Genomic DNA, 21,823 nt, shown 5'->3' on the forward strand with positions numbered 1-21,823 from the left:
TGTTTCACATGATCTGTGGGGTTTATGATAATGTGCTAGCTCTCCTGTCTCCCTTTGTTTAGGCTTTTAAAAACCAGTCTTTGACCAGGATTATTAGAAGAAGGGAATGCCATTTGTTGTTATGCCAGGCATGGATTTACTGGGAAAGCTTTAGCTCTGTGCTATGCACAGCAAGGGGGGATAGCACTGCCACATTGCATCATGTGATTGCAGCTGTATATCTTCCATTTGAGACTGGAAGCTCTGTACATGAGTAAGTCTACTCAAGTTTGTGCGGACAGATCTGAGCTTAACTTTGTCAACTGTCAGAGCAAGTCAATCTGAACTAGCCAGTTATTCTGACCTGTTGCCATTCATGTGATGTTGCTCCCAAGCTAAGGCATCCTGCGTCTACATCTTCCCATAGATGTGCTCTGTGAATGCAGTATCGTGACGTTCTGCAATACCAAATCCATCTTTTAAGATCTCGTCTCTACGTAAAAATTGTATAACACCAATACATTTATAGCTTGCCACAGTTCTCTAACCTGGATGTATTAATATCAGGGTAAATTTTCACTGTCTAGACGAGGATGTCATGTGAATAGTGTATAAATGTATGCGCTCTGGAGTTTGTAGCATTGTTATTATGTTAGTAAAAACTTACAAAAATATCCATACCTATATATGCCCTGTCTTGGGCAAAAAGGTAAATTTGAGAAAGGCATAAGCCAATGTCTAACAGTCTACCAAAGAAACTTCTCTTGGAGAAAAAATTATCCCGTAATAACGTTATTACAAGATTTCAACTTTCTATTGACTTGGAAGCAACTTGTGGATATTATCACACAGTTTGGGTGGTTTAACTAACTGAACCTCTGGTTTTATCTAGTTTGCAGTTATTGCCGTTCACCATTTTTACTTATGTAATAAAATATCTAGACAACAGAAAGGGTTACTTTGCAGGCATAGCCTTTATCATACAAGTAAACAGTTGTGGGCAGGCAGAAGCAAGTTTGCTCCTCCCATGCTTCTAGCCTGAAGAATATGATTCAGCTCAAAGTTAGAAGTCCGTTAGAAGTGTTGCCATGGGACACTGCTTAATCTGGTAAGTCTTGGCACTAATTCATGCTGCTAAGCAGAAGCTGGGCTGATAGCAGCCACCAGTTCACAACAAGCTAGAGTTAACTTCAAGGACATCTCCAAAAAATAGGTGTATGCTTACAGAACGAGGTCAGTGCATAGAATAAGTTTTACTGTTTTAAGCTCTTTTCTCCACAGCCCGTCAGTAAAAGACATTCTCAGTTAATTTTAACTGTGAATGGCATCAGGGATCATGCAGACACAACCTGTCATGTTTTTACAACCAGCTTTCGACCAGACAGGCAATTACTGTCAGTGAAGCTGGAGTGCAGTATTGCTTATTTCATTCTTTGTTCTGCTTGATGTCTGGATTATAAGAAAATATTTGTGGAGCTAAAGTGCTGTTATACATGGAAGGGATACTTCAAAGTTACTCTGTACTGACATTGGGTACTATGCTATATTTGCAGGGTCTTAGTTACATTTTGTTTAGAGTTAGTAAAAACACTTTGATCTTCACCTACCTCTTTTTCCCATAATTCTTTATTCAATTCATCCACATAAAATTTTTTATTCTCTTGTCATGCTCTCAGGTAGTTCCTAATTCTTTCAAGGACCTCCCCACTCATGTGACAAAGCCTGTTTTCAGTTCTGCAGCTCCTGTTTCTGCCACATTTGATACAAACCTTTTCTTTGAATCTTTAAAAAGTTTCTAGCCTAGATCTTCAAACACTTGCTCACTAGGTCTGTGTTTTGTAGTGAGAATACAGCAGAGAACTACTAATACGTTGTGTTTGGTTTTGGTTTTTCTTATTATTTTCTTTTATGGTGCAATTTAATGCAGCTTGATTATATTGCTTCCACCTCAAAGGAAACAATATAGACAGTCAAGCTGAGAACAAGGTTTATTAGAATAAGGCTCTTCTTTTATCTTAGAGCTGTTTGTAGCAGAATATTTTTCCAACTAGAAGCTGTAGAAATTCAAATATACTGTTTATAATGTATTGATTACACCTCCTTCTGTAGTTGCTGTTAAGCAATTTGCTGTGTGTACCTCCCCTCCCTCCAGCAGCACACACTATATTTAACTTGCATGCCTAGGTCTTGTTTCTACGACTTCTGCACTGGCTGTAGCATGCCACGTCTGAGCTGAAAAAAGAAATAAATCCCTTGGGCCAAATTCATTCCTGGAGTTGCTTGATTGAACATAGTGCATTTACACTGAGCACAGATTTGGCTCATACCTGACTTTGTCAGCATTCACTGTGCTGTAACTAAGTAACAAGAACACTGTCATTAGGGGACAGATGAATAGCTTTCTCTAAGGTTATTAGAGCACTGAGCACCTTTAAGGAGTGCAGAAATCTGTGAAAGGAGGAGTTGGGGGAAAGGACACCGCTCCTTTTAGAGTGTGTGTAACAGAACTGATAAGCTATTCCTGTGATGTGATCGAATGTGACTGAATACTGCAGGCTCTTGGACTCTTATTCTATAAAATCCACATCAGAGCAGCACAGGAAAAGATCGGTGGGAACAGCTTCTGCTGTACTGAGAAAGGTACATATTTTTATTTTCTTATTTCTCAGACTTAATATTATTTGTTATCTTAGAGAATGTCAATATTTTAAACAGTGGTGAATAAGAAAGAAGCGGTGTTTTCCACATTCTGACTCGCACTCATTGTCAGGAAGCCAGTCTGTGGGCAGCAACAGCTTTCACAGAGAAAGAGTAGGACATATTAGTGTGTAATGCATTTGTACGGTATTGTAAACCTTGACAGTTGGAAGAAGTGAGATGAGATAACCCCAACTAAATTGAAAATGTAATTTATGGCTATAAGTATGCTGGAATTTGGTACTCATTTGTATTCAAGAAAAAACTGAATGCAAGTCAAGCTTCAGTTCAGTCATATTTGACTGAATAGCTGCTTTCATAAATGTGTTGCTGCAGCTGTATTTTATGGGGGTTTTCATTCTCAAGAGGGAGTTCTGCTACAGCAAAATGTCTGTGAAGAACAGACAAGAAGCTAGTACTTTTGCTTGCTAGCCCTGTTGCTGCTTATAGAGTATCTTTCTGATGCCCTTTATGGACACTCTTTACCTTCTGTCCTTTAAAAACAAACTCATATTTACCAATACTGTCAACCACATGTCATACTGGTGATCTCCATAAACAACCTTTACTTCATCTCTGCACTTAAGCTTACTTTTTTCTGCTTACTCAGCCGTGGACTCTTCTAACAAAGCCCTCAGGTTCAGAATCTCATGCATTTGCACAGCATTGAAGTATTTAAATGCAAAAGAAACATTCCCTGATTTACAGCTTTAGTTTGAATCAGTGGAAAAAGAGTTTAACCACATTAACACTGCAAACAATTTACTTGTCACTCAAGTTTAGCAATATTTCTTAGCAGCCTGCAGCTGCTATCAGGTTTATCTCTGCCAGTCCCACACTGTTGTCTTTCAGCATTCCTTCAGGATTACTGGAATTAGAAGTGACGGGGAATTTTCTGAAAAAACATAATTTTGGCAGCAGTCTGTGAAACCAGATCTTAATGTGTGAGGCTGTCTGTACCAGTTTTGCTAAAACTCTCTCAGGAGAGATTTCTCAGAAAGCAATTTCTAGCTAAAGTAAGAGACACTCTATGCCCACTCCAGCTACTTTTCTGGGGAGGGCATTCACTCAGGATTTGAGACCAAGGTCTCAAGCCCTGCCCTGTCTCAGTTAGGGTGCCTCTTCCCACGCAGTGCTTTAGTTACCTGCTGTGCTGTGGTGGATCCCACCTTGCCTGGCCTGTAAGGGCGGTTCATTTCCATAGAAACAAGCCATCATTTCAGCAGCGATTTCCTTCCTACTCTTTCAGATCCATCAGTGGGTGTCCTCAGTACCAAGTTTCAGTCGTGCACCCCCCTGGCCTGAAGAGCAGCTTGTGGAGAGCAGAAAGCTGTGCTGGCAGAGAGACAGATTTACACTAGATTAGCTGGTAGCCTTGGAAGCAGGGCAGGAGCACGCAGCGGGGATTTGGGACACTGAGGATTCAGCCCTTCATCTTTCTGATACAAAGAGAGAATGTGAAATAGGTCTGTCACAGATGATTATGCTGAAGACAACTAGCCATTTTGGTCTTTCCTCTTCCAGCCCTTTCTCCCTACCTCCATCTGGGGCAAAATCATTCAATAGGAGCTTGTTTTACCCCCTGGGGAACATGAAAATCTCAGCTGAGAAAACTTTTTACAGACCAGCTCCTAGTGTGCTGACAGGGCAGAGCACTTTGTACTTTTAGCAGTCCACTGCCTCCCAGGTGGGATTTGTACAATTCAGCTGAGCTACACCAACCACTGGCCTCAAACACTAGTACAAATAGTACAAATGCCTCTACAGTTCTGGAGTGGGCATAAGGACTATCAGAAACATGCTTCCTAGGGGTACCTGAAAGGATCTTATTCCTGGAAAGCTGTCTTTGCTCACGGCTTTGTAAAGTCCATTTCTTATCCTTGAAGAATTCTGTCACCCCAAACTCTAGCTTTAATCATGCTGTGTGTTTACTAGGCCAGGCTGGATCAGAACACTACAGATCCACACAGACTTGCTTGTTGGATGGAGACGAGGCCTCTCTGAGTGGCCAGTTTATTCTAAACCCTGCTCTTCTTTATGGGGCACATAACCTTTATATAAACTTTTTCCTTTGGGTGATAGCACCAAATACCACTTAGACAATGGCTACTGTGAAGGGAGTTTTAAGTGGGTAGCAATTATCCTAATTGAAATCTATCTGGGGGAAATGGATTAAACACCCTTATGAAGCTTAGTTGATAGGGCTCCCTAGTAGGCAACATGCACTTTTCTGTTCTTTTCCTTTCATTCAGTAAGAAGAAACCTGTATTTTTTTCCTTTCAACCCAAGAAGAGGGGAAAAAGAAAAGACAAGAGGCCTAGGGGGAAAAAATAATCATCAGAGCTTTGCATTTATATAAGTCTGAATTTGTATCATCATGGTAGCAAAGCTAAATTGTAGTAATTTGAAAAAAAAATAGGAAGATGGAAATTTAGATTTCATGCAAGAAATACTTAGTGAAAAATCATACAAAGTCTGTTCAGCTTGCTTTCGTGATGTCAGTGGAAAATCTGAATGTCAAACTCCCAGACTGAGTTTCCATTGAAGTACAAGCTATTCACATTTGGCAATATGCTGATTATTCTTCAGAGTGTTGCACTCGTTTGAGAATACATAAACAATAATGAAAGAATAGGAGGTAAAAAGATATTTTTTTGACCTTTAAAAGTACTAAAATATGAAGCTGTTGAATTGTGTTGCCTGCAGCAACAGGATACAATATGTTTGGCAAAAGTTAGTTTAGACTTTCTGACCAAAATACTCTGCCTTTCTTGCTCTGGGAAAAGATCAAGAAAAGCAAAATGCCACGAAGCAGAGATTGCCTCATTCAAGACAGCACAGAACAAAGAGTCAGGAACTCCAGTCCCAGTCATGGCACAGCACGGATCTCCTCTGGCCTAGTGCAGAGCAACAGACATTGTTAAAATATGTGTAGACATGTGCTGACTCTTCTGCACTGTTTTCGAAATGCTTCTTAAACAGCTAATACATCCTTACTAATATGCAAATCCCCTGCATACCTTAGTGCATGAGATACTTAAAGGCATAATTTCAGCAGAAACTTTTGAAGAGTTTGAACTTAAACCTTTTTAACCCTTTTCTAAAAATAGGGGGTACATCTACCTCCTTCGTACAGGTGTGTGTATGGGAGGGTTTAATCTGTGAATTTGTATGGCCTTTGTAAAAAAACTCTAGAAAATTGCATTATAACATTCTTCTCTCTGCAGACGTAGCAGCAAGTGTCTCTGCAATGAGTTAGGCCCCGTTGTCCTCAGGCACTCTGCTATTGTAGACCATTTCTATACCCTCAATACCATCAGACCGACGGATAGATTCTTTTGTGAAAAAACATTGAATCGTATAAATTTACCAAGCACTCCCCATTCACCAGGTTATATGAGCTAATAAAGTTTAAATTAGATTCTAAACCCAATTCTAAACCCTAATTAGATTCTAGCATCAGAATGCTAGAGTACTGTCTGGATGCTTGGAGACTCGTAATAAACTCTTAAACAACTGAGCAATACTTGGCAGTTAGATTAAATGCATGAAAAATGATAGCAAGATCGGTGTAACATCATCTTTCCTCAAAGGCCTGATTTGTCAGCAGGCTGAAATCACTTAAGGAAAGTGTTTGAAGCACTGTTTGTCTCCACATTTTCCCTGTTGTTCATAAACTCAAGAATAATAATGTTACATAAGTGTTTGCTGTCTTGGTATTCCAAAATTGATCTCTTTAGTTAATGCAGATAAAATCACTTTGCCTTTCCTCAGGTGTTATCCATATATCCATAGCAGGGACTTTTCTGACACAAATTAATTCAGCTTTACAACACCTTGAAAGTTACAGAAGTAGCAGTAACTTTAACTTACTCTTGTGGCAATAAAGATGCAGGTAGGACAGCTCATCCAAGATCAGATCAGAAAAATATTGCCAAAATGAGACTCAAACCTAAATCCACTGATTCAGGATCACAAAGTTTACTCTCATTCCAGTCCTGGAGAATAGCAGTCTAATGTACATGCTGTCTTTGTAGAAGAGATTTTTTTGTGATTATGTTTAGGACTTAATTTTCAGTACAAAGTAAAGCAATATCAGTTTATCCGAGCTAAAATTATAATGAGAGGTTCTGTAATTAGGCTTATAAGCATTCACCTTGATTAGAAAAATGTTCTATCCAACAGTTTTCAATCTCCCAAGTATTTTAATACCTGTCAGCTCTTATTTTTGCATCTGTAGGAAATGAGGTCTTGTTAATTACTCGTAACATAATGAACTAAGCTTCAGAATAGTTAAATAATCAAATCTGATACTTCTTTAATTCACTGTGAGGCTCACTAAGGCATATGTCCTTATTAAAACTCAGAGCATTTAAAGGTGCTTACTTTCAAGATGTTTATTTTTCTTCTCAGTAAAAATCAGTTTTTAGCAGAGGAAGGTTGTTTTGGAATCAGAAAGAAAGAGTAGCAATCAGTAGTTGAGATCAAATCTCCATACACCTTCCTCTATTAGTGTTATGAAAGCTTCATTCCGTTTTTATGAAACTTTGAGAAAAATCTCAATTTGAATTCCCCTTGTTACTTGGAGTTACCTTAAAAACTGATGTTATCAATTGTTCTAATCCTTATTTTTTCACTTCAGGGAATTCTAAGACCAACTATTTTTTTAACAGTATTTGGAAAAATTTACCAGAAAGACTGATAAATAGCATTACTGAAAGATCCTTATTGTAACCTTTGGTGAAATGGCTGGAGTCACCTGTACAAGAATAAAGAACAGGATGTATTGTTTTGTGCTCTGTCACATGGGCATTTTTATGTTTTTAGAAAAATTGGAGATCATGTAATAGTAAGGTGGTAGTGAATCCCCTAACTTAAAAACTACTGCCATAATAATAGATCCCTAAGTCTGAGCCAGTCTCCTGAAGCTTCTCTTATAGCCACTGGAATGACCTAGGTATTTTATCTTCAAGGGCAGGTGAGTTGGGAGAGCAGATTCCCACAATTTGTGTTTGTTTCTCTCTTTGAAAGTGTCTTTAAATCTCTGTAAGCTGAAACAGAGGCACTCCCATTTAAATACTGATTGTTTGATTATGGTTTGCATCAGGGGAAAATTGCTGAACTGCATTGTCAAGTTATGATTTGGTCTTATGAAACCTGCCAAAATGAGTAAGATTAGATGCATAAGAAAATAAGCCAGTGCTTTAGAAAGACTCATCAGTAGTTTGACAAGTTTGGGCATGAAATTTTAATATGTTTTCTTTTAAACTCTGTCTTCTCAAAAACAGATTTAGTGACATGTGTTATTCATTCCTTTCCATAATGTTATCCCTCCAGTTTTCTGTTTATTCCCTTGCTCAGTTTTTCATTTTGCCTATTTTCCACTTCAAATTCTAGCTTTCAAAGAGAAGGCTCACTTTGTCATGGTGTTACTAATGCACAGAAGAGGTTGCAGTGCTAACCCGTGTATTTGGAACCTCAGTACAAGTATTAAATAATAAGAGCGACTGCCTGTAATAAGTGGTTATGGGAAACTTGACTATGTGCAAGTTCAGTTTTATTGCATATTTAATGAATCTCATGAATCCACATTAAAGCTAAAATTACAGTTGCATTTTCTAAAGCTGTCATAACATGACTGTCTCTTAGGTAGTGGTAGTTTTAAATTGGTTGAATTACACTTAATTTTAATATCAAATATTTTCCAGCTAAGAATAGGAAAGCAATTACCTATTTTGGTACAGATATTTTTTTTTTTTCCCCTCTGGGTGCATCTTGCTCTTGGCAGGCTGCTTTTACAGTCTACTGCTATCCCTAAATTTATTTTCACATCTAAGAAGACAGAAATTAAAAGAGAGAAAAACTTTGAAAAAGAAACTGTGTTTAAAGAAAAGAAAAATAAAAGAAACAAGATGTGTCTGCTTTGCTCCTTTTAAAAGTTACCTTCTCTGGAAAGTGTTTTTCAGGATAATTGCCTCCTAAAGGATCACTGCTAAGAACAACCCATACTGCCAGTTTATGAAGGTGCTGGGGTGTTATACAGCAATAATAATAATTTAAAAAACCCCAACAGTTAAAAAACATTCCGTGATACAGCAAAAACAAGTGGACTTGTCTAAGGAATGGAAAAAAGCAGGATATACTGTATAGTTGCTACCTGTAAGCAACATCTAAGGATCTATGGAGGCAGGTGGGCTCTGCTGTTATGTATGGTAGCATTCATGTGGGACTCAGAACTGCAAAGATTTAAGTGAGGCATTGTAAGAAATGGATCCCTCTGAGCACTTGATCACAGGAATGGCCAAGCTGAATTGCTTCCTTGTGTAAGTTTTAGATCTAAGACCATCCCCAAATCATACGCATTTGAGCTTAAATTTATAGCTTTTTTTGTCTTCTTGACAAATATGTTACACAAAACGTGTAAACAAACCAGTGTTAACAGCCACCCACCAGTCTAGATCCAAAGAGACATGAAGAGAAATGCAGGTCAGTATTTTGCCTTCAGAGGGATTCTTGGGTGAACTTGAAGCGATAAGGTTTCATCGCTGAAGATCCAGAATTTGTTTCCCAGATGGCCCAGCAGTTATCACGGCCAGCATAGTTATCAGTTGTTGCCCTTCCAGACAAGCTAGAGGGCTGTCAGCCTGCTCATGGCTTTTGCATAAGGAATGGCTAGAAGAGAGACAAGGCTATGGCTATCTGCATAGCTCAGAAGCATATCCCAATTTACACCTTCTTGTCAAGCTAGTTGCATCTTGGTATCAGGACGTCACACTGCAGTACCTGCCGTGGGTGGCACCAGCCTAAGTACAATCTATACCTTTGAACAGATAGGGCATGTACATCTCAAACAAGGTGTCTTTCTCTGCACAAACTGCACTCTTTTAAAACATGAAATCTTTAAAAGGATACTGCTGTTCAAGTAAGGATGAGGGTGAAGTATTTGTTTGTTCGAGATCAGCTGAAGTTACTAAAAATCAGCAGGTCTAATCCAGGTAGAGTGCTATTCTCTTTTCTGGCTAAGAGAGACACGTTAAGAAATAGCATTTCACAGGCTGCAGACAAGGAAGAAGCTGTCCTCCTTTAATACATGGGCTTTTGAGCATGTGATGTCTTGTAATTTGGGTGTATAAAGCCTGTAGCAGCGTGGGAAAATAAGACAATGGAAATCTGGTTTGCTGACATACCCTTCCATGCCTGGGAAGCAATATGAAAATGGACAGGCAGGATTTTACTGTCAAGCAGATCCTTTTTGTTAAGGTATAATAAGTCATCATCACAGTCTGTTCCCTGTCTGAAAAAGAAGTCTCAATATTCCTGCAGGACAGGGAGTGGGGCTGAGTTAGCCTACAGATGCTATCTCTCCCTGCTTTGAGAAATCTTGCCAAATGGTCTCATATCTATACTAAGCAATGAAGGAGGAAAGCTGTTCCTCAAAAAATACATCACCTAGTTAATCCTGTGGCTATCCTCCATTCTTGTTGTCCGACAGATCTTTGAAGGGCAGAATCACGTAGTGCCAAAGCAACAGCCTGTGGCAAGTTGTCCTCAGAGGATGCCAAAGTATCCATTGTAATCAGAGGATTATGTCTGGCAGTAGACTGAAATAATTCTGAATGCCAACAGTCTTCAGTTCTAGAGGGACCTGAATATGGTTGGACTGCCACCAAGTGAGTCACTGCTATGCAGGGCACACGTGGTTTCCCTTGTCCAGAGGCAGGAAGGTTAGACACCTGCTGGCATCAGTAAATGGTTTCTGGGCTCCATCCATCCATTGCAGTTCAGAATAATTATTTCTCAACTGCATCAGTAATCCAAATCCATCAACAATGACCATACAATCAACTAAGCCATGAAAGTCAAGTGAAGACAAGCCAAGTGAAGGTAGAGATATATTTTTCTGTTAAACTAATGATATTTTCATAGCCCAATCCAAGTTCTCAGTGGACAGATAATGTGGAACATCTTCATGTAGAAGAACTAGAAAGTGCAGAAGTCTCATCTGGAAGGTACAGGACAGTTGGGCCTGATCAGCAGAACTACTAGGGCATAGAAGGGAAGAAGTAAAATTGACATCTGGCCTTCATGGTTCTTATTAGCTAGTGATGCTAATGATGCTGGTGAGCCCTGAAAGGAAATGTCTCAGGTCAGACTTTGCAAGGAAAGCATTAAAGGTAAGTATTAACATTGGTGACTACTTAAAGGCAAAAGAAATAGACTTCTAACTGCTCCAGACAAATCACACTTGCTGTGCAACTAAGATAAGTGGATGGGTGAACAAACATCAGCTGTACTGTAGGTTAAGCATATCTCCATGGAAACTCAGTCATCTTCTGAACTCAAAATGTGTTCTGCATGATGATTCAGAATTTAAAGCAGTGGAATAGATTTTTCCCATGTGTAATGTGCGTGTGCCAAGTACCACTACAGAATGGAGGTCCAACCACCCATAAAATTTAGGATTTTCCTGGGACAGTTTTGGGGGAAACAAACAAAAAAGGGAAGAAAGAACAGGTCGGAAGAGATCTGGGGGAATATTTAGCTAATCATACAGCCCCTTTACCTCTGGTCTTGGGCAACTTAGGCAAGATTTTTGAGGATGTTGTAGCTCCTCTGTTGGAGCAATGGTTTTGCTGAACTCCGGGTAGGTGGAACATTAATACAAGTGCAAGTGGAAGCTGTTCTCCATTTTTAGCAAGCTGGAAGAGAAAAAGACTTAATAGAGAGAATGAGAGACTAGAAAGAGCTGATTGTCATGTTCTTTAAAAATACCAGTTTAAAAAACAGTGCAACGCAAGCCAGCCTGCTGAGGTTAAGAAATTGGTTCTGAATCCTTTAGACTTGTGTTCAAATGCCTAATTAGACTTGAAGAACAAATGAACTTGGCATTCATTCATCCAAATACTAACTGGAGCACATTCCAACCTGTGCTGTCCTCCCAGTGTGCAACTGTCAGCCCCCACTTGTGGGAAGCAGAGGTGGAAAAGTGGAGGTGTTATAAGCTACTTCATCAGCAATGAGGTGTGTTTTCAGTTGCACAAGAGGAGCTTCACATGCAGAGAATCCTCAGGCAAATCACAACCCTTAGTTTGGCACCCCCTCAAAGGCTAAATCAGTTGCTTAATTTTAAGAACCCTTTCTTTATGACTGAACTGAAGCTTGACTTGGATTCAGTTTTTTTCTTGAATATAAATGAGTACCAAATTCCCACATATGAATAATATTACATAATCACATGCTGTGACTCCTGCATGGAAGTAAATGCACCTTCCTGTATACTGGTGTGTCTGAAATCCATCTGGGTAAATGGCTTTGACGGGATTTATTGCTTGAGCTGTACAGGGTGACATGCATCCCCCCATCTGCTGATCTTTACGTTGAGATGCCCTAAACTCACAAACAGAAACACACACCACCCGTGCTGCACACACATAGGCACCTGCAGCTATGACACTGAATTTCAGGGGGAGAACAGGCACAGTCCCATCAGATAATTTGAACTGGCCCATCAGAGAAGTACAATGTGCCCTTTTGTTACATCTCTTCAGTTTCATGAGCCTGGGCTCTTCTCTGATTCAGGGATTCAGCTTTATGTTTTTATAACTAGTGAGAAAACATCCCTACTTTATAAAAGGGAATTTGTCTTTTGTTCTCAAAAGTATCAGATTGATGGCTCATGTCAAAGGTTTTATAAGCAGGGAAAAGGCTACTATCTTTTGTAAACCATTTCACCTGGGTGCCTCTGCTGCAGGCTCTGAAAGGAAGGAGCAGGTCAAGTCCTACTGAAACATCAAGGTCAGCTTCTCTGCAGAGCATGCACAGAGGGCAGGTGCTAGCAAAGAGGTCTGCATGCAAGGTAGTCACTTAGGACCTGCAGACTGATTTGAAACAGAACGTTACCTAACAGTGCCCAGTTTCTGCTGATACTGTGCTGAAAATTAAAGGGTGAGATGTTCCATATTTTCTTACCAAGGCCAGTTTAGAAGTTTCCCAGTGCTCAAAAGTTAGGAGAGTGGGATCACATGCAGGCTCTAATTTAAGATTTTAAATCCTTTGAAAAACGGTTAGAACAGATTTGATGCTGAGAGGCTCCTTGTGCAGTGGCATGCTTGGAGCAAGGACTGAGCAGCTGTGTGGGGGAAGGGACCAGAGCATTAAATAAAGCTACTTGTTGAATGCTTGTAAAATTGGCTTCTAAAGGGAGTGCCACAGAGCACCATCCATTACCAAGTAACAGAGAGTCATTTTCAGCTACTCTGGACAATATCATAATTAAACTCTGTGTGTTCCTGTTCAGTATGGTTGGTTGTGGGTTATTCAGCTTAATATTTACAAAAAGGATAGCTCTCTCCCGTGCCACCTTAACCCTAGGCTGTTTTTCTCTTTCCTTCCAGATGCTGGAGAGCTCTTCAGTCCTTTTGTTCATTGTCTTGGTCCTGCTTTTCATTTTGCTGCTCCTTGCGGTGCTCATCAGGAAAAACGGCACTGCTGCCCTTATCTGGAATGAAATCATCCGAGAGAAAATAACGAATTTCATCATGAATCAGACCAAAGAACAGAGGATTTTAAATTTCGTTCTGCAGAATGCAGTCCGAGGAGACCCCTGTAGTGTGGTGGACACTATAGATAAGTACTGCTCCCAGAAAGAGTGGGCCATGAATGTGGGCAATGAGAAAGGTAATTGCAGCAGGGATCAGTTTTTGAGAGATCATTCAAGACTAGCACAGTACAGGACATCTTATTGTATTCACATGATAACTTCCATCTGCTGCAAAAAACCTAACCCACAACAGCCTTGTGGTCAGCAGAGCAGTTCTGTAAACAGTAATGCATGCTTGTGCAGATGTCTTTGAGGAGGGGCATCCAGTGAGCAATCCAGGAAGTCACAGGACCATATCTGGGTTTGTATGTTGTGGACATTGCAAGTGTGTAAGCAGAGGGTGACAATTTATGGGAGAAATCTAGGTTGTGTTATACCTCAGTTCCTATACAGGGTGGCCTTAAGGCGTAATTCATTATATTAAGTACTTTCAGATCCTTAACCAAAAGACAGCAGATTGAAAAAAAAAGTATTTTAACTGTATGGATTTTGTATATGCAAGCATAAGATAAGTCACTGTTGAAGACAGAAATCCTACCCATGTAATACAAAAAAGCAGCTATCATACATCATTGCTACTTAGAGAGTAAACCATCTTGTTCTTGCCTCCTAAAGGAAAATATGTGCACAAAACATTTTTTTCTTAGCTGCAGAAAAGTACAGTCTTTTAAAAAAACTGTAATGGCAAAACTTTAACATGTTCCCTCATGAAGTAGACACAAAAGTACCTCTTGCTGGGAAATTGCAGGGGAAATTAACTTAATCTGGGATTAACATAGCTAATGAAATACAACTGTAGGCATTGTAATAAAAATGCTTCTCTGTCATGGGTTCATTTTGTGAAACTAGCTCCTCTGCATACCAGGCTGGGGTGCTTAGGGCAACGGAACAGTAGGTGGTGGCTGAGTAGGAATTCTTAAGGCTCTAAACATTGATCATTTGGGATTACATTCTTAAAAATTTCACTCTACTTTTGCTCTGACAAGATGACCTCAAGTAAGAGCCATCAAAGTTAATGCATCTTTAATTCCTAAGATTTCAAGAGTGACCGCATGATCTCAAGATGCAAGTGTCATCCTCACACTATTCATAAACAAATGTCACCCAGGAAAATATCATGTAATGAAATGTATACGTACATTGAAAAATTCCATGACTCAGTAAAATCCCTTCAAATACTTTTTCAGATTAGTTATCTAGTTTCTAGCCATACAAGTAAGAGGAAACAGTCTTCCTCACAAATAACCCCCTTTCTGCAGAAGGAGCGAATATAGTACACTGTCACTTCTTTTTGGGAACGTTTTTTGTTGTTAACAATTGACTAATGTTTTCCATCCCACAAATCCGTGTAGTGACTCCAAATACTTTGCAACTTTATAACTAGACTTTTCTTTTGTACTTAAAAAGCAAGTATTTAGGATAAGAAATTTTGTATCAGGCTACTGCATGTAACATTTGCAACAAATATGAGCACTCAAAATTCAGGAGTGATATATTTCACAAATATGGCCAGTTTCTGCAATAAGTTCTTGGAAGAAACCACTGCATGTTTCTCTTGTAACACTATAAATATTTTCATTAATTCAGGCACTTCCTTACTCAGAAATGTTTATATTGTGAAACTAAGTAAGATTTTTTTAGTTGGAAGTTTGCATTTTGAAACTTAGAATGTTCATTATCAACTGGAACACAGATAAGCCAATTTGCAAAGGAAACAGTATATAATTTTACATCAACCCTTAATTTTTGAATGTCTGGAGCAACTGAGTAGGTGGACTTTGCAAGTTTCTTGTCACTAACTTGCTATCCTGTACGTGAACCAGTTTGATTTTGTTAAAAGTTAACCTATTTCCATTTTATTTAGGTTTAATTCTAGACAAGACAGTGGAAGAGGTCCAGCCATCAGTTGCACTAGAGCTGGGAACATACTGTGGCTACTCAGCAGTTAGGATTGCTCGGTTACTGAAGGCAGGAGCTTATCTTCTCACTGTGGAGTTCAACCCAGAATTTGCTGCTATAGCTAAACAGATGATTGAGTTTGCTGGAGTACAAGATAAGGTAAATACCATTTGTCTCTGGTTGGTACGAGGAAGCAATACATGAAGAGTGGGACTTTATCAATAGAAACTCAATAATAGGTTTAAATTTGGTATTTACTTGTCAAGCAAGTACGACACCCTAAGTGTTTGGGAACATGCAGAATTTAACCATCAGGCTCGATAGCAGGGAAAAGCTACCAGTGTCCGTGCAGAGGACCAAGGTCATCTGCTCTTTTGTATATACAGTGCAAGTGAGCTAAGTTTGTTAGCATCAGTCAGGGGTTCAAGTACGATGCAGACCCAGGTGAGAGTCAGGGTAGAGTTTGAGGCTTGTCAAGATGTGTGTGTGTGTGACCAAAACAATCAGGACTGTTCTCCAAAGTTCTTTGCTGTGTGAGTCAGGATGAAGATTCACAGGAGCAAGACCAGAAACAATCATATACATCCGTATCTCCTTAACATTTTGAAAGCATTTAGACTTCATTTTCCAGTTTGGCCTCTTCACTGGTTAGTAAAGTAGACAGGCCATTTGCTGAGAGCTATTTTCAAAACCTATAGTGACTGTAAGAATAATACGGGCCTGGAGGGAGGCTCCAGAGTCAGTTATTTCACTTATAGTCACAGGACATCAGCACACACAGTCCTTTTCACAAAATTAGTAACCACTATTGCAAAACTGGTTAGATTTACTGCCATTATTGAACTGCAAGACTGCCCCACACATTCCTCCTCCTGGTAATCAGAAGCCTTTCTATGATTTCCATCTGACATTTATTCATAGGCATTTTCTATTCTCTTTTTTTTCTTGCACCCACAGTCCTTATTAATTTAACTAGCTCCATGCCTAGTTACAGTCCCTGACCTCTCACAGCAGTACAGCTGAGGACTTCACTATATTACCTCCCAACAGCTAGACTAGAATACTGTTATTTTCTATGTAACCTAAAAGGTTCAAATCAGTGTCAAGACTGAGTACAACAGAAAACTGAACCATAGTCTAATTTGTTACAAAAGCTCACAAGAAGCAGCTGCATTATGTGCAACATAATGTGCAACAAACAAATGCATATTTTGGAACATAACTGAGTTGATTTGTCAAAAATAAAAAAGTTCACTTGATCTAACTCTATGAAATAATTCAACTGAGGCAATATTGAGCTATAAACAGGATTGCTGATGTGTGACCACAATGTAAAATGAGCTAGAGGCATGTGCTTTTTCTGCATGGTTCACAGTTCATCAGATGGATTTGCGTTTCAGGTGAAACTCCTAGAAGGCCCTTCAGACGAAATTATCCCCCAGCTGAAGAAAAAATATGAAGTGGATACTCTGGATTTTGTCTTCCTGGACCACTGGAAAGACAAATACACACCAGACACCATCCTGCTTCAGGTCAGTTTGCATGCACAATTCCAGTCTTAAAAGTAAAGCAGCAAATGCCTTGATGTCTGTGAGGCCTATATTCTTTATGAAGGACCTCATCCTCTGTAAAATGAAGAATGGCAACCAACATTTCTTACATGAAAAGAGGATTTGGGGGGCAGGATCCCAAACTTTTGTTAGGGACAACTGCCAACACTACATAGCTCAGGACTTGGCAAATATTGTTGAACCATTTTGTTTCCTGAACAAATGGGTCTGCAGAGGAAATCCTGGCTGGAGGAGTGCATGGTCTGGGTCTTCTGCTCCCTAGAAGGATTGTCTGCCTGGTCACTAACTGGAACACTTGACCCAAAACCATCCTGATTGTGGGAGCAGGTAAGACTTAGGACCTGCATATCCCAGCTCCACCTCTTCACTATTTCCTCAGTACCCCTTTTTTTTGTCTGGGTCTGTCATGCCAGCAGAGCTTTTTGATGAAATACTATTTTGGTAGCACAGCTGAGTATCAACTTTCTGTCAGTCTTTACTCCACCTAATTAATTGGCTACAAAGCAACATTTGGAGGAGTGCAGACTGCCCCAGTCAGGCACTTGCTAAGGAAGTGCTGTCCCACTCTATCTCCAGCCCGGAATGTGGAAAAATGATGCTCATTTCATCCCAACCTGCCTTAACCATTACTGTTAGCATTGCAAAACAAGTTTGCTGTAACAGCAGTAGGCAATGATAGGTGAGGTAACTACTAGAGGACTTCTGGATAGGAAGGTATTTTCAAGTGTTAAATAACTGAGATTGACAAGATCTGTATCTATCAACACAGCATATACAGATACTCTCCTAGCGTTGGAGTTGCAGGCTGATAAAATTTTCTACAACAGCCTAGCTGTTTGTATGGGAGTGTATTTTTTCAATTATTTTCTTCACAAATAAATCCTTTTTTTTTGAGGCTGCCTCTTACGTTGAGAACCTGCCAACTACTTCCTGACCCCTGCTTGAGGACTACAACATTATTTTCTCATCCAGGCTCCTCTGTTTTTTGATTTCAGCCCTGTCTTCCAGATAGCCGTTTGAAAAGGAAATTTGTTTGGGGTTATGAACAGCCAGTATTGAATTTACACAGCAGTAGCTGAAGAAAATGTTCCCTCCCTGCAGTTATTTTGTACCCAGAGAGTGTTTTCTTTTAAACTGGCTTTGTAATGATGACTGAGCAATTCGTACTGGGAAGAGCTAGTGCATCCTTATCAGAGCTTAACCTTCATAACACAGCCAAAACAAACAGTTTTGGCTGTGTTGTGATGGAACAGTAGTTTAGTTCCATCATAGTGGTCTGGTCAGTCTGATGCAACTGTGACATGAAGTTGCTTTGCTTGAAAAAAAACCTTATGAAATTAAGAGGAGAAAGATGAAGAAAATATCCTCACATTTTCTCAGATGTTACAAACCTTTTAACATGCAATTTTGGCATGTATTGCAATATGAATAGTGAATATGAAATATGAATATAAAATATTCAGATAAAATATATATGGAAAGTGGCCCAGACAGCATTCCTTTTCATGCACTTCTAGAAAAGCCTGACACAAAGAGCATCTGAAGTCCTGATCACCAGTGGAAAATACAGCATATTGTCACTTGTAGGCTTCTATAAACTGCACAACAGACCAGAGGATATTTGCTATGTCTCTGAAATTGCTTCTACTGTGCTGACTGGTGTGCAGTCACCAGAGGCAAGAGCAGTAAGCTAAACAGCCTCCACAGCACACTCATCAACAGGACTTCTCTGATATATTGGGAGCGACAAAAAACACACCATATTTTGGCTACAACTGCTGCCTGTAACCACAGGATAACAACCAGCCTGATTAACTACAGACTTTTAAAACAGCTGGTAAGCTCAGATAAGCAACTTCTACTAGACAAAAATACCAGTAAAAACTAGGTTTGTAGGTTTACTGAGGATAAGCACTGCACTTGAAGTGAGTATTGCAAGTTACTTATGCCTTGTGGAAATGTCAGTGATCTTCATTGTGCACAAACCCTGCTTCATGCCCAGCTCCTGAACAAAGTGGCAGAAAGTTGTACAAGATGAAAGGTGACCTTAAGAGCTACTACAACATTTTAATGCCTTACTAAAAAGTTTTTCAAACGTTAGGCATGAGAGCTGAACAAAACCATCTAACTGATCATGTAGACATAGTTGGAAACAATTTGAGCAGCAAACTGCACACCTCCACTGTACTTGATGTGCTATTTCAGAACCTAAATAACCCAACATGTTACTAGCCTAATGTTCTACTGATCGTGTTAAGAGGAAAAGTCAGCATTTTAAACATGACCACAAAGGATTAGAGTTACTCAGCTTCTCCCATGTCTTTTCTTCCCTTCAAACCCGTAGTACAATGGGTTTTCAGATACAGGCACTTGAGTATGACATGGTTAACATGAAAGCACATTACATTCAAGCCAATGTCTGCTTAACAGCCACCATAAAGCCATTTTTCTTCTTTCTAGGAATGCAACTTGCTGAGGAAGGGCTCGGTTCTTCTGGCTGACAATGTCATCGTCCCAGGAGCTCCAGAATTCCTTAACTACATCCGTAACAACCCCCGTTTCCAATGCACTAACTACCCATCTCATCTGGAATATATGAAAGTGAAGGATGCTATGGAAAAAGCTGTGTTTTTGGGATAAAGAGAGCCATTAATACTCAACCTTTTCTTCAAATGACGTAAATGCAACTGCACAGGTTAACTTGTCCATGCTTTTTTTTTTTTTTAATTTTGGAGCCTGTAATTAAAGCAAGTGCTAGTGGAGATCATTTTAGACTAGGTGGAAACCGAGACTGGGAGTAAGTAGGGTAACTGCTCAAAGGTCTGTTCATTTGTTTCACATAATTCAGCAAACCCCAGGTGATGCACTTCGCCTTGCCTTGACCAACACATCATCAAACAACACAGTCTATGACTTTGACCTCAAACCCGAACAGCCACAGTTTGGGCTTAGGGTGAGGTGGAGCAAGTTGCTGCAACTTCTGAAGACTTGTGTCTCCAAGCTAAACTGATTTATCATTATCAAGAGTGGAAAAAAAGCATGCATGTTGCAAGACAAGACCATTTCAGGAGCCCTGATTTTGCTAAATTACCAGCACGCCACTTAATGCAGTGAAGGCTGCTATCGTGGTACTAGATACATTTTGCATAGTTACTGCAAAAGTGAATCATTTCTGTGCTAGAGAGAAGGGCATGCACTGAAAGAAGAGAGACTTATGCAGTGAAGAGAAAATAAAACAGAATTTTGCAGAAGAAAAACAAATAAAATTATTAATCTGTCCATGCAGAGATAGGGAAAACTGAAGTAGTAAACAGATTAAAATAAACACAGTAACAGACAGATAGCAAAAGGAGCAGGCTCTTTCCAAAAGAGCACTGAAACTACATAGTATCGGAGACCTTGAGAAAATGCTGTTTATCCCCTCATATTTACTTATCCCCTCATTATATTGTATATACATAGCGTGTGCTTTTTATGGGAAGGGCAAGCTGCTTACTCTGAAGTGCTGTGTATGTCTAAAACGCTGTATAAAAATAAAGACCAGAGAATGGGTTTTACTAGGTGGGTCCTGCACACCCTGCTTAACCTCAGTGTTGTTAACACTGTATGAATAGTGAGGGTTGTCACTGAGAAGATACAAAGCCAAATCTGAAGTCTCTTAACTCACCTGACCAATGCAAAAATCCACCGGCATTTCCTGGCATGTCCTGCTGTGATTATATAAGGAGGCAGCGGTTACATTTATAAATAAAAACTGAAAAACAATAGACCAGGCACGTGACTTCCTTTGTTTCCCATGAATTCTGTACCACATTTGGAATTTCCAGCCTTGGAACAGCCATAGAAAGATCCAACAGCTGAAAATCAGACTGAAAACCAGGGATAACCATTCTCATCTTTCCCATTATGGATTTTTTCAGACTTGTTATTTGTTGTTGTCTTCCTTTTATATCCCACCTCACTGAAGTGGTATCTACCCTGACCTGTGTGCTACAGGAAATCCATCTCCAGGACACCAGTAATGAGCATAGCAGAGGATTGCCCCACAGTATAAAAGAAAACTAGAACAGGCTAAGGTGATAAAGTCAGTTTAGAAATGGACCAAGCAAACCACGGTGATCCAGTCAGCTTGTAATGTGTGCATTTCACAGGGACAGGAGAAGGCAACATGATCAGAGTTTCTTTAACAATTTAAACTCTGTCACATTCAGAAAGACAGAAGATTTACTGTACTGGATTAGATTATGCAGAAGCAGCCCCTTGTGACTCTGTTGTGCTGTCCTGCATAGAAGCAGACCCTGAGCTCTAGCACTTCCATCTCCCACTGTGCATGTCAATGATTTATTCTGTAAGCTTGCTTAGCAGCATGTCCTCTTGGTATTCAGGCTCAACTCAAAGTCAGTAGGCCAAAATCCTTCAGGTGATTCCAAGGAATTTTTGCAAAATTTGCAAAAGAAAATAATCTTCAAGCCCATTTACTGGCATACACAAGTTTCTAGAACACACTGGAAAGTCTGGATACATACAGTTGACCAGAAATTTCTTCTGTACACCTAAGGTCACAACTCCAAAGAATCCTCTTTTGTTCCTAGCTTTAAACACCTTTGTACCTAAACAGACACTCCTGCCATAGCACGGCACTTAATGCATACTGATAAACAGACCAAAGTCTCATAGATACATGCTGAAGGATGCATAAGAAACAGACTGTTCTGCACTTTACAAGAGAGGATCAGAAAAATACATTCCTACTGCTAGTTAATGGCTGAAATTGCTATCCGAGAGACTGTCAAGAAAATTAGGGAAGGAGGGAACCTGTAGAGTTAGCATGGGTATTTCAGAAGATGCATTAGTGAATAATGCATGTGTAATATATGTGCAAATATAACAGCCACCTTTTAGTATAAAAAAGGTACTCGAATTCATTAGACAGTATCTCCCACATAGCAAACTGTAAAAAATAAACACAGTGTATGTATCATCAGATTATTTACAGAATTCCATATGCAAGAAAAATTTTTCCAGTTGACCACACTTCTGAAATGCTCTTAATTATTGGTGGCAAGGGATGAAAAGG

At 39.6% G+C, this 21,823-nt stretch overlaps 1 protein-coding gene across 2 annotated transcripts; it reads left to right on the plus strand.

Moving 5' to 3' along the window:
* Positions 1-1,015: 1,015 nt before the first annotated feature.
* On the plus strand, positions 1,016-20,513 carry COMT (catechol-O-methyltransferase). 2 transcript variants are annotated; one of them, XM_068412587.1, is made up of 5 exons: positions 1,016-1,087; positions 13,071-13,353; positions 15,141-15,334; positions 16,576-16,707; positions 19,207-20,513. In XM_068412587.1, exons 2-5 carry the CDS (start codon positions 13,071-13,073, stop codon positions 19,384-19,386), a joined length of 789 nt encoding a protein of 262 aa, XP_068268688.1. In that variant the 5' UTR covers positions 1,016-1,087; the 3' UTR covers positions 19,387-20,513. The 2 variants fall into 2 exon arrangements, with proteins under 2 accessions (XP_068268688.1, XP_068268687.1); XM_068412586.1 differs by lacking the exon at positions 1,016-1,087 and adding an exon at positions 2,465-2,619.
* The last annotated feature ends 1,310 nt before the right edge of the window (positions 20,514-21,823 follow it).

This window comes from Nyctibius grandis, chromosome 14 (assembly GCF_013368605.1).
Source record: "Nyctibius grandis isolate bNycGra1 chromosome 14, bNycGra1.pri, whole genome shotgun sequence".
In the NCBI taxonomy this organism is placed as follows: Eukaryota; Metazoa; Chordata; class Aves; order Nyctibiiformes; family Nyctibiidae; genus Nyctibius; species Nyctibius grandis.

Coding starts and splice junctions, on each gene's coding strand:
- COMT (XM_068412587.1), top strand. CDS start 13,071: ATGCTGGAGAGCTCTTCAGTCCTTTTGTTCATTGTCTTGGTCCTGCTT. Junction 13,354..15,140: donor GAATGTGGGCAATGAGAAAG/GTAATTGCAGCA, acceptor CATTTTATTTAG/GTTTAATTCTAGACAAGACA. Junction 16,708..19,206: donor CAGACACCATCCTGCTTCAG/GTCAGTTTGCAT, acceptor TCTTCTTTCTAG/GAATGCAACTTGCTGAGGAA.